Source organism: Nanorana parkeri, unplaced genomic scaffold (genome assembly GCF_000935625.1).
Source record: "Nanorana parkeri isolate BGI_ZX_2015 unplaced genomic scaffold, ASM93562v1 scaffold557, whole genome shotgun sequence".
Classification (NCBI taxonomy): domain Eukaryota; kingdom Metazoa; phylum Chordata; class Amphibia; order Anura; family Dicroglossidae; genus Nanorana; species Nanorana parkeri.
Genome location: NW_017306825.1, coordinates 607,348 through 619,805, shown reverse-complemented (window position 1 = coordinate 619,805; position 12,458 = coordinate 607,348). Strand labels below are relative to the sequence as shown.

At 39.5% G+C, this 12,458-nt stretch overlaps 1 protein-coding gene across 1 annotated transcript in view; it reads left to right on the top strand.

The window, feature by feature from the left end:
• Positions 1 to 308: 308 nt before the first annotated feature.
• Positions 309 to 12,458, top strand: part of SEZ6 (seizure related 6 homolog) — a 218,825-nt gene continuing 206,675 nt past the window's right edge. Inside the window, exons 1-3 of the mRNA XM_018562039.1 lie at positions 309 to 330; positions 867 to 1,652; positions 3,340 to 3,473. Of these exons, the coding sequence (XP_018417541.1) occupies positions 309 to 330; positions 867 to 1,652; positions 3,340 to 3,473 (942 nt within the window). The remainder of the gene's footprint in view (positions 331 to 866; positions 1,653 to 3,339; positions 3,474 to 12,458) is intronic.

Below are 12,458 nucleotides of genomic sequence, written 5' to 3'. Positions count from 1 at the left end.
GGAAGGCAAGCTTCAGCTTTAAGTAGTTTTCTCCTCACCAACCGAGCTGGTTAAGCACCAAAAACACTGGAAGAACTTTAGCAGTTCCCCAATAACAGATATGTAGTTTTACAAAGAAAAATGAAATAAAATATAACATTTTCCAGAAAAATGTAAGGTCAGAGCAGGTGAACTCTTCTGCTCCAAGCACATTTCTCCTAGTTCAGAAAATAGAAATACTGCAGCTCAGTAAACACTTGAAATGCAAGTGACATGAGACGAAAATGTTTGACCACGATGACTGATCTTGACTGTCCTTCAGTGCGGTCATGACACTCAGCGCTCATCTCGGTGGGCTCCAAGGCCCCGTGTACCCACATAGATGAAGAAATCACAGGATCTTGAGCCATCTCATGCTGGCATTTTTCCCACCAGCTGCATTGATCCCTTCAGTTTTTATACGAGTTGCAGCTACTGGAAATAGATTTTTCTCTTTCGCCTTGATTGGGGTCAGGTCTAGATGAACTTTCCTTTCATCCTTCAGGCTCAGAAAGTGAAAGTTAAAGAAATGCTAATTTTATTTTTAAGAAACACGGCCTTGAAAAAGGTCAGAAATAGCTTTGCTGCAGGACTGGAATCCATCTTGGGTCAAAGGGTTACCAGTACTTATATTTGAGTTAACAAAAAGAAATATCTGAACTAAGAAACTTGTTGCAGGAAACTTAAGTGAAAAAGCGTAATTAGTGCAGTGAATGTAGATGTTTTATCCCTCTGTAGGTACATTGGGAATTGAAGAAGAAATTAGCATGTTGTGCCAAATGTTAGTTATTTATTGGTGGGAAAATTGCTTCTAATATCATTAACTTATGATTTTGTCTCTCGCTTAGGCTTGATTACTGCAGCAATAAATGGAATAAACAACAAGGTAACTGGAGGCTGGAATAGGAAACAAGACCCAACTCCCACTACAGTTGTAGGAGATCTAGAAGGAGAGATACCTTTTATCACAACAGCACCTACTATGACTTTGCTGAACCACCACCCACTACTGGAAGGAATACTCCATGAAAGCATCATGAAAAAGGACTTCCAGCACCTACCGCCCTACTTTGCCAGGACCAAACAATCACAGGACAATAGTGAGTTGCATGATAAATTGTCAGAACGCAAAACAAGGGTTAACCTGGCTCATCCGGACAATGCTCCAATATTCCATGCGGATTTTTCTACTCCCACAATGCCACTTTTTCCATCCACAATGATAATGGATACTACATCTGTGGTTACTGAAAATCAAAAAGGCTTTGCTGAAGTACTGGAAACTGTCTCATTGGTACCAGTAGTAGATTCATTACCAACTTCTGATGCTCATTTTATACTTCAGACTGATAAGAGCAAAGTTGACTATGGTCCCCAGCAAGACATAAGCCATATAGATCTGTCATCTGTCACTCGCACTAGTTCCCCTTTTTCTATTAAGGATAGTGTTTCTTCTGCTACTTCTGGAATGAGTAAAAGTGCTAACAGAACTCCAACACATGCAAGTATTCCAGATACAAAGAATATTTCTTCCCACATATCACCATCTCCAGCCGTGGCATTTGAAGAGGAAGAGGAAACCACTACGAGTACCATTATCACTACAACTGTGACCACAACTGTGGCAATACCAGGTGACTATGAAATTGTAGGCATTAGCTGCATGCATTAGCAACAGAATCTATAAATTAAACACAGATGGGGCGCCTTTCCTGGTGCAGATCAATTTTATTTCGATAAACATGAAGTAAAAAGCAGGAAGGTACTCACAAAGGAGGAGTGTCACACAGTCATGTAAAATAAGCTGACAGGCGGTAAGCATCCACTGGACGGATCCTGTGTGATGGTGACGTAAACGTGTTTCCGGAGCACGCCCCCTTCATCAGAACGAAGTTGGCGTGCCCCGGAAACGCGTTAAAAAAGTTTGGGCTATACATACACTTTAACAACTGAAACATGGGATGCTAGGTTTTAGCTTAGAGGTCAATATATGTAATACAGTCACAAAATCGTGGTTCTCCAAAGTCTGGAAATAGCCTGACATGGGAGAACTTGCATAGTTAGAAACTGCCAAAAAGAATAAGTGCATTCATTTGTGTACACAGCTTGCCACCCACAGATTCTGGTGCTAACTGCTTGTAGGCCATGTTTAAATCCAGAGGAAGGAGATATATAGTGTGCACAGCATGCTTCAATCCCTTTATTGTGAGTGCGAACAGCAAGGTTGTTAAATGGCATGCGGTGTACAACCATTTTGCTTAGCCCTCAAATCTTTCCCAAGGTATCTGGAATGCTATAGACACGTTATTGTGAGCAAAAACAACAAGGCTTTTAAAAGCATCCATCCTGCAACCTTATTGAGTAGACACCCACTCTTTCTCAGGGCTCCTGGTTTCGGCGCTTAGATGGACAATTTTAAAAGCCTTGCTATGTTTTTGCTCACAGTTAAGTGATTGAAGTAAGTCGCTGGTGTCCTGTGTCTCCTCTCTTTTGATTTTAAAAAGAATATACTGTATGTAATTTTGATTATATGGACAGAAACGTAAGGAGGAATTGTTGTGCCTTGAACACAGAGCTTTACAGGAACGCCTCCCTTATGACATATTAAGAGATACTTACAACATATAACTAATAAAGGCCAATATTTTAAAATAAAAAATAAGTTATTAGTACCATGTAGCAAAAAATCTGCAATAAATCTGCACATACCACTGTCTCCTAAGCTCTAACCTACTTTGTTTGCACTTTTCTCAACTGCCTTTACTGCATCACCACTAGGTACATCTCTACTTGAGCAAGTAGTCTGGGGATGACAGAGATCAGGGTTGTTGTCAAGGTCTGGCTGCTGGGTCTCCATCCAGGTGCCCTGGGTCTCATGCCTGAAGTTACTATTGCCATGGAGAGTGATGGTTCTAACATTGTGTGTCTATAGGATCGTGGCGTCAAAGGCAGTAACTATCATTCTATCCAACAAGTGAACCGACATCCTTGTGCGCTACTCATTGTCTAGTGCTGGGCAGACAGTGTATTAGAAGCTTTCTGGCCGGTACTATGGGCCAAGCAACAGGTAGACAGTTTGTCTTTCTAGGGATGAGTTCACCTAGGGGTGAGCGTTACACCAGGTGTTTGTTGTAATGTTCCATACCTTTTCATCCGCAGTAGGGTGTCCTGAGTCTTCTAGGGTCCTAGCAATGACCTTTTACTGTATGTAAGCACCTGTTTTGTTTATTGCCTGTGTTGTAGAGAGTCAGAGTTACTGTGTTTAATGTGTGCATGAGCACTATGTTATATAACTTGGTATCTGGTTTTCTCTTTTTACAGAACCCTGTAGTAAAAATTTTACTGCTACCGAGGGTGTTCTACTGTCTCCTGTGCATAGAAATTATCAGTATATAACTGGATTAGACTGCAGTTACACAATCTATGTATATTCTGGATATGGAGTTGAAATTAAAGTAAGTACAATACCAGAATTCCAAATCAAATGGTAAAAAAATAACCTGTCAGGTGAAGATATTAATATCAACAGTAACTCTGTTTTAAATCTGTTTTATATATGTTTTTGATACTTTCACAGTATGAAATGTTATCTAACATGGTAAATATAGGCATTTGTTCACTTTGTTTTATGACCCAACTTCAGTTGTCCTATGCAAGCACATACAGTTGGGTGTATAGAGACAGCTGGAGACGGATCTTTGTTGTAACAGCAAGGTTACGCCGACAGATGAAGCCACCAACCTGCATGCCATACAAGTCCAAGGCTAAGCTTTTTGAAGCATCCTAAGCTTTCGTGTGTATTGGAAGAATGACCAATTCTCTAAAGTGTTGGCATGTGATGCTAGCGTTGTACACTGGTGAAACAATTTTTATTTATCATACTGTTGTATAACCATTACAAAAATATCAAAAATTTTGTCTTTTTACATTCAGATTTATGACTCAGTAGTAAAAGGCTGTTAGGCATTGGTAGTTCAGTGCCTGGAGTCGTCAGACAATGGTTTAAAGGGGCTTGAAGGGGAATATCTATCTTATTTCTACATGATTGGTAGCAAGGTAAATCACCTGTTGCTTCTAATATCTCTCGGAGTCTCAATTTGTTCGATATGTCTACCATAACTCCTTATTCTACCCAATCACCACAGCCTTCAAGAAGCCGAATTATGGTGTTCTGTTTTCCACAATGTAGAATAGCACCTGCCCAATCCACTTGGTGGAGACATGTACACTTGTGGGTAAATCTCTTAATTTAAGCCTTTAAGAGATATAATCCTCAAGTGCCCACAACAGATATAGATAGATAGATAGATAGATAGATAGATAGATAGATAGATAGATAGATAGATAGATAGATAGATGGATAGATTTGCTCTAGAAAGGGCTAGTACGTGCTGAAAAGGCTAAAATAAAGTTTTGCAGTGGAACTGAACATTGAGTATTAAAAAGGACTTTGTATGAATAAAGGAAGTCTGTAATTAAAGTCTTATGCTTGCACCGCTGACATTCTGTCACTTCAATAATACAGTAGTGGGCTGTAGCACCATGTGACAGGATTTGGTAGTCACTATAACAATCCAACCCACCTTCTTACAGCTGGTGTTCATAGCCTGCCGATTAATTAGAGCTTGGCAAGTGCAAAACAAAAAAGCAAGCAGGTCACATACAGACATGCACGGGTTGTGTAGCATGCAATTAGAGGCAGTTACCTGAAGCTCTAAATTACTGTGCATGTTAGAGCAGGAACTGAAATCTATTTTAAAATATATGTTATTAACATTATGAATGTTTATGAATAGCAGTATTAGCATTTATGAAGGCATTTACAATATGTGTTACAATATGGATATCCCTACATACTGTATCATGCATGATATTTTAAAAACGTCAAAGATGTGTTAGTATTTGAGGTGGTTGAAAACATAACTAAAGTTGTATCCCTACATACAATATTTGTACAATACAATATTTTGAAAAAGAGTTTATAATTATATATTATACATTTTTTAGATAAAAGTTAGCCTTGTTGTTCTGTAGAGTCATATACAGTACATGCATGTGGGGTCAGCACCAAGACTCAATATTAACAAATTGCAAAAACCTTGTCCTTTATTTTCTTAACACGTCTGTCAAACTTTGGCCATTTGTGGCTAAATTCAGCAAGAAAAATGGAAGGTGTAGGGGACATTGATATTTTTAATCAGGTAACATGAAACTATTTCTTCTTTGTTGAAGTCTCAGGGTCTGTGTTAACAGGCTTTTGTTTGCTTCAGGTGGGTTTTGCATTCCCATTTATTTCTTTGAAAATGTAAAACCCACTCAAGAAGTTCAAACACAGGTCAGAAGGAGGCCAACTGTAGGTCAATCGCACCTGTCAATGAAATCTGTATGATCTCAGATGCGTCTCAAACTTATACCATTGACACAAGCCCAAAGCCTGTCAACACAGGCCTTTAACTGAGTCCTACACATATGGCCAAGCACAACTTCTGTTGTGGAAAATGTTCAATGGTTTTAGTATATCCTCATAGCAGAGGTCAAGAACAGTGCATTGGTCAAATAAGATAAACTAAGAGTACCAACATTGGCGGCAGCTCTATAGGTGGGTTCTTTCTATTTAACTTTACTCAGAAACTCTTTAGCTAAAACGATGTGTGCCTATAGTACTTTATTGATAAGTAGAGAAAAGCAGGGCTTTTTACTGGGAGAACTAGCTTTGTGATTTTAACTGTATATAAGACATTTTATTAATTGTCCATTCATATTGTCTTTTGTGACTTGAATATTTGCTAGTAAGGCATCATAACAGTAAACTACGTGTAAAAGGAAACAAAGTGGGTCTAGTGTCAGATATATATTTGTTTCATGTTAAAGTGGCATGGGCACTTCAAAAAAAGTACCCTGTGAAAGAAGACTCAACTCTGGGGTGTTATTAAATTTACACATGCAGTGGGGGCCCATCCACACTGCATGGACTGAATGCTCATTTGGCTAGGGGGCAAATAATAAGTACAAATTCTTACCTTATTCCTCACACCCCTGGCAGACAGCATTCTCCTCCACTAGCCATTGGCCTGGAAGGGTAATGGGCTCTCACTGTCCTCCCGTACAATTGCTGGTCCTGCATTGTACACGATGATGTCAGAGAGCTGTGACCAGTCAGACAGTGAAGTGAAGTAGCTTCAGAGGGAGATGAGGAAGCTTGTGGAAGCAAGAAATAAGGTAAATATTTAAACTTTTTACTTCCCCCTAGCCAAACAAGAACTTGGCTCATACTACTCATTATTTTGGGGAAGTCCACCTACATCCACCTGCATCAATACATCCAGGACACAGCCTGGAGCTTTTCAAGAGAGCAAAGTAAATATAACGGGGTAAATATAAAGCTTCTTCTTTCAACGGGTGCTTTTGATTTCAGTTATTTCAGAAGTTACAGGGTTGCTTCAAGTGCAAAAATAACAAGCCAGGTGTAAGTGTCGCTTTCTTCCTGCAGTCTGTATATTAAAATTAACAATGCCCTGTGCTGGGGATACATTAATATACTTTGTCTCTTTATTAGTCACCCACTAACACTTTGTGTGACTGGTTGGTCTCAATCCCAGCTTCCACTGATCAATCCCTACTATGATCGGCAGCCAATCCAAGTGGTTCTGTCATAAGTATTTATTACAGCTATTTATATAGCGCCGACAATTTACACACCGCTTTACATAATTGCACATTTACATCAGTCCATGCCCTCAAGGAGCTTACAATCTAAGGTCCCCATCTCACATTCAGGGCCAATTTAGATAGGAGCCAATTAACCTACCAGCATGTCTTTGGAGTGTGGGTGGAAACCCACGCAAGCACAGTGAGAACATGCAAACTCCTTTGCAGATAGTGACCTGGCCAGGATTCAAACCAGGGACCCTCAGTGCTGCAAGGCAGAAGCGCTAACCACTACACCACTGTGCTGCCATAGCCTGGAGTATGCCATAGCCTGGAGTATGCCATAGCAGCCTGACATTGGCAATGTTCATCTGTTAAATACTGGAATGGTATGATACAGTTACAATATTAAAATATATATATTTTAAAAACAAATTGTGCATTTCTCAGCCTATAAAAAAAGAAAGAGCAGGGTTTTTTTTAAGCAGTGCAGTAATAATAACAAAAGTTTGCAGATTAGTCATAGAGTTTTTGTAACGTTAAGTGAGATATGCTGATACTGCTAGATTTGGCATGGGAATCTAGGCATCAATGAACTCACAAAGGGGTTAAGAAGCTGTGGGTGATTGAAGCGGTTAGAAATATCAGTTTTCCATGCACATTGATATAAAGATATCAAGAAGAGTGCATAAAAATATTGTTTTGCTGTCTTTTTAATGACTGATTCAGATGCATTCCTGTTGCTTTGAATACTTTATACAATTGTATCCCTGAGAGTTTAGTTAATCGCCCCTTATGGTCTCATTGTATTAGTTTCTATGGAGAAGCTGTGTCTGGCATAGTGCAGGCCGCCTAGGCTGCTTTTGTGTTCAGTTCCTGGCTCACAGGTTGGAGAGATGATGATATTTAAGAGAACACCTTCACTGCTCTTTCTGCATTTTGCTGTATTTAAAATGCTGCTATGGAGATCACTCATCCTTTTTAACAGAGAGGATAGAAATTGCCAGCGACGTGAGAAGGTTACTGAATAGCATACAGTGTTCTCTTGTATTGTCCTGCTATAGGAGCTGGAGGGGGCCAAAATGTTCTCTATAAACAAATGTTATTTTATCCCACTTTCTAAATGGTTTTACACTGTATAAAAAGTCATTTTGAGCAACTACAACTTCATCCACAGAAATATTAAAATGACCCTCAAACCTTTGAATAAGGATTTCAGTATGCAGCTGTTGCATATTTGAGAGCATGAGTAACGTAGTCATATACTGAGCTTTAAAAATCAAATTTAAATTCTAATACTGTTCTAATATGGTTGTGGTCTAATGTCTGGTATGGTTTAAGGAGCCATGCACTGGAGCACAGACTCTGCAGAGTCTGCAGCCAGAGTGAATTAAGACTGCTGACTTCAGGTTACACAGTCACAGTCCAAGCAATGTGATCTAACCTTGGCTTTATGTCACATGACCCAGAACCAGCAAGTGACTGGTTCTTGTTATAGTGGACAGGTACAACATTTGGATACTATAATACCCCTTCCCTCCGTCCCTAATAGTTTCCTGATTGTTTAATGTGGATCTGTATTCTGAGCTCAGTTTTGCTTTAATCACTGCCTTAGCATAAACATGTGGTCAGGCTATGGACATATACTGTAACAGACTTACCCGTCCTCGGTCCAGCGCTGCCTGGCGGGGCCGAGCACGGCCAGCTCGGCAGCCAGCTCCTCCCCTTCAGGGCCGTCCAGGACAGCAACTAGCTCCGCCTCTTCAGGGCCGTCCAAGACGGCATCCAGCTCCGCCCCTTCAGCTCCGTCATGGACGGGACCCAGCTCCTCCCCTTTGCGCTCGGCGAGGAGGGATTTAAGGGAGCAAGATTGTTTGTTCAGCGTCCGACCGTTGTGAACGATGCATGCTGAACAAAGACCAGGAGAGACCGCTACAGCCATTGCACCTAAAGGACCCACCAGAGACTCCCCTAAAGCGCAAGTAGTTTATGAATTTTCAACATACAGGTGAAACTCGAATAATTAGAATATCGTGCAAAGTTCATTTATTTCACTAATGCAACTTAAAAGGTGAAACTAATATATGGGATAGACTCATTACATGCAAAGCAAGATAATTCAAGCCGTGATTTGTCATAATTGTGATGATTATGGCTTACAGCTCATGAAAACCCCAAGAACCCCAAATCCACAACCTCAAAAAAGTAGATTATTACATGCAATCAATAAAACAAGGATTGTACATAGAACAATATCGGACCTCTGAAAAGTACAAGCATGCATATGTACTCAGTACTTGGTTTGGGCCCCTTTTGCAGCAATTACTGCAATTACTTTTGCACGATATTCTAATTATTCGAGTTTCACCTGTATATCTGGATGACTTGCTGACATTGCTCAGAACACTAAGCCTGGAGTACACTGAACTGCTTTATGTGTGTCTCAGAGCTTGTGGACTTCAGATCTCTAGGAGAAAGCTATCACAGCCTGTGTCTCTGTTATCACTTAAGCTACAGCTGACTGTTAACCAATTAACTGCTGATATCATTGCTGGAACTGTAGCTATGTACTGTTACTGCTGATCCTTGAAGGGGAAGTTACTCTATACTGCTAGGAAGTATTGCCTAACAATTGCTGGGACTTCCTTCAGCCAATACCTTGAACTAAACCCCTGAGTTACTTAGAACCGCTGTAGTTAAGCTGTGTGTACTGTGTGTTGCATTCTCATAAGGCCCTGCAAGCCTGCTGCGCTGTGGTTGCAGGTGTGTTGAGGGGGATTGGCGGCACAGGGTCCACCTTAACTTATGCGGGAATAAGTGGAGACGCATATTGTATACACCCTCTCTCACTCATCTGTTCGTACCACACTCATAGGTTACAACGTAACAGGGAATGATGTATACTGATTCCAAAACCTCCATCAACCACTAGAGGGAGTGTGAAGGAAGGAATCATAACTGACCCCCGTCATCTAACTAGTGCCCTCCGCAGTTGAGAGTCCAGTCATAACCCCGAGGGTCATTACATATACCTATTTATATATTCTTAACAAGTAATAAATGAGGTTTAAAAGAAACCCTCACTGATCTATGTAGCTGCAGGTACTGTGGAGCAATTCGTCCTCAAATTTTATAGCGGAAGCACTTCATTTGTCCTTTTCTGAGCAGCTCAGCTCATTTTACACCCTCTGCAATTAGTGACTTTTCACCCTTTTAGCTGCTTTCATCTAAAGCTCTCCATATGTTTTGTAAACACAGATCAGGAAATCTGGGAAGGGGGAAAAGGATAAACTGAGGTGCTGAAAGAACAACTAGGATGAGGTCAGTGCTTCTGTTTTGAACTTTGAAGATTAATTGCTCCACAGTAACTGTATTTATAGATTAGCAAGGGTTTGTTTTAAACCTAATTTACGGTTTGTTATTAACATATAAATACTTAAATATCCATAGCCTGGCCATAGATTCACTTTAAAGCCCCAAATGATTGGTGCCATTACTACTTTTTTATACACTAGATAATGTATATCTAGTTCCATAGTCACTTAAGTAAAATAGGAATATGCTTATATAGTATTAGTGCATGTCTCTAGTATTATCATTTGAAATGTTACTTTAAATATCTTTATTAAAGGCATGGAAATATTAATAATTGGGTCTCTAGGGCATACATTGATACCACAATGCAGGTTCATTTAATTAACATATGATATACTGTGGGTTGTTAGTTTTAGCAAATCCTCAAGTTAGAAGTTGTTAAACTACCAGCAAGGCCAAATAACTTAGCGAGCAACATGGAAACTCCCAAACCTAGGGTGCATTAAATTGTAAACAACGGCTTTAAATATTGAACTCACTGTTTATACCAACCTCCCAACTACACCTCACTATCAGTCGAAAACTGTAAAACTTTACCTCGCTGACCAATAGGGAGATCCTTAAAGAAAAATTTAAGCCATATGTTTAAAATAACAACAAAGGCAGCTTTAGAAATGTTTAGTAATGACAATCTACAAATAGATACTTATAGATAATTGCGGGTATTTTATTCTTTGCATACCTTGTTTTTCTTTTCCTCCCCATTCTCCTCACTGTGGCCATTTTTACTAAGGGCAGATGAATCCATCTACCTTTGTCTCTTGGAACTCTGGCACATGTGACTAGGACATGTGGCCATGCACATCATCGCAGGGGAGTTGAATGCCTTTCCCTGAGATCTCGTGCGATTAAAGATGAGATTTCCCAGTAATGCACTGTGATGTAACCTTCCCAGGATGCAGTGGTTGGGCACGATTACATCACTTTTGCCAAAGAGAACCAAGAAGTAGAAAACAAAAAATTGCAAGTAAAATTGAAATATGTCTGTTTAACTAATGAATGTAAGATGATTTCATATCAGCATGCAGAGCTGCATGCTACTGATGTGATTTTTAGTCAAAGGGGGTAAAAGGTCTGCTTTAAATAATGGACTAGGCCCAAGTGTAACTTCAGGATCTGAAGTCAATATTCATGGAAAAGAGTGATTTTTGTTTCTTGGATTCTAGAAGGCCGTGGAAGTTGAGTGTACATGGAGACATCTCTCACTGATAATTTATCAGGTTCTAACTGTGCACAGACTTGCTTTAACCTTCAACTCTTTTTCTCTGTATTGTCATCTATGCCGTGATAAAAGTATATCCAAAGTATATTAGCAACCCTGTAGATCAAAGGACAACCTTTCACATTGCCTCTGGGACGACTTACTAAATTAAAATGCAGGTTTATTGGTAGCAATTAAATATATTGTCCCAACCATAAAACAAAACCCAGACTGATTTTGCACACTAATGTGCATTTCCTCAGGGGTAAATCTATGAACTAATCTTTAACTAATCACACTGGGGGGGGAAATATCATAGCAATTGCGAGTGTTTGAACTCGCATATGGTTGCATGGGATATATTTGCGCCAGATTTATGTTGCTAGTGTAATGTTGTTTATAAATGAGATTAAATAGACTCCAGGAAAGAAGACTCATAACTCCAGGAAAAAAGCTGAACTGTCGCTTCTTGAAAAAGTTGTCATGGGGACTTGAAATATGTCTGTTTAACTAATGAATGTAAGATGATTTCATATCATATGTTTTGTTAGGTGATGCTCCAGTTTCAGACAGCCGCAAGACAAGCGCAGGAGAACGCAGATGTAAACAGTTGCAAACTTTCGCAAAACAGACGTAATTGGGAGAATAGTGCAAGCTCTGGTCAAAACGGGTGCACGTGTTAAAAGGAGCAGATAAACAGATTTGCTCAAGTAAATAACAGTATAGTAACATCTGCTACTTACCACGTTTTATGCTAGAGTTTAGAGACGTGTCAATACAAAAAAATATACAGTACATCTCCGCAATACATGCTAATTTCCCTATTTTTTGATTTGTTTATGTTGCCTGTTAATCTGCTGGAAATACAGTGAACTTCTAATTTAATTTCTACTGAACTACATTCCAAATGCATACATGAATTTTTGCAACAATACCGAAAATAACAACTCCAGACAAAAAGATATATAAAATGTATATTTATTAGTTGATATAAATCTTAAAAAGGGGAACTTTAGTGCCAATAGTAAAAACAGCTAGTTAAGTAGATAATCCCTAAAAGCTCTTTCCACATACACAGTACACTTTCCATTTACAGGACAAACATGATACACCATAGAATCTTGTAGACATACATGATTGGGGTTTAATGCAGCCAATGCCCAGAATTCATAAAGAAAGGCCTATACCAAAATGCTCGTAGGGCTGTGGAGTGGGA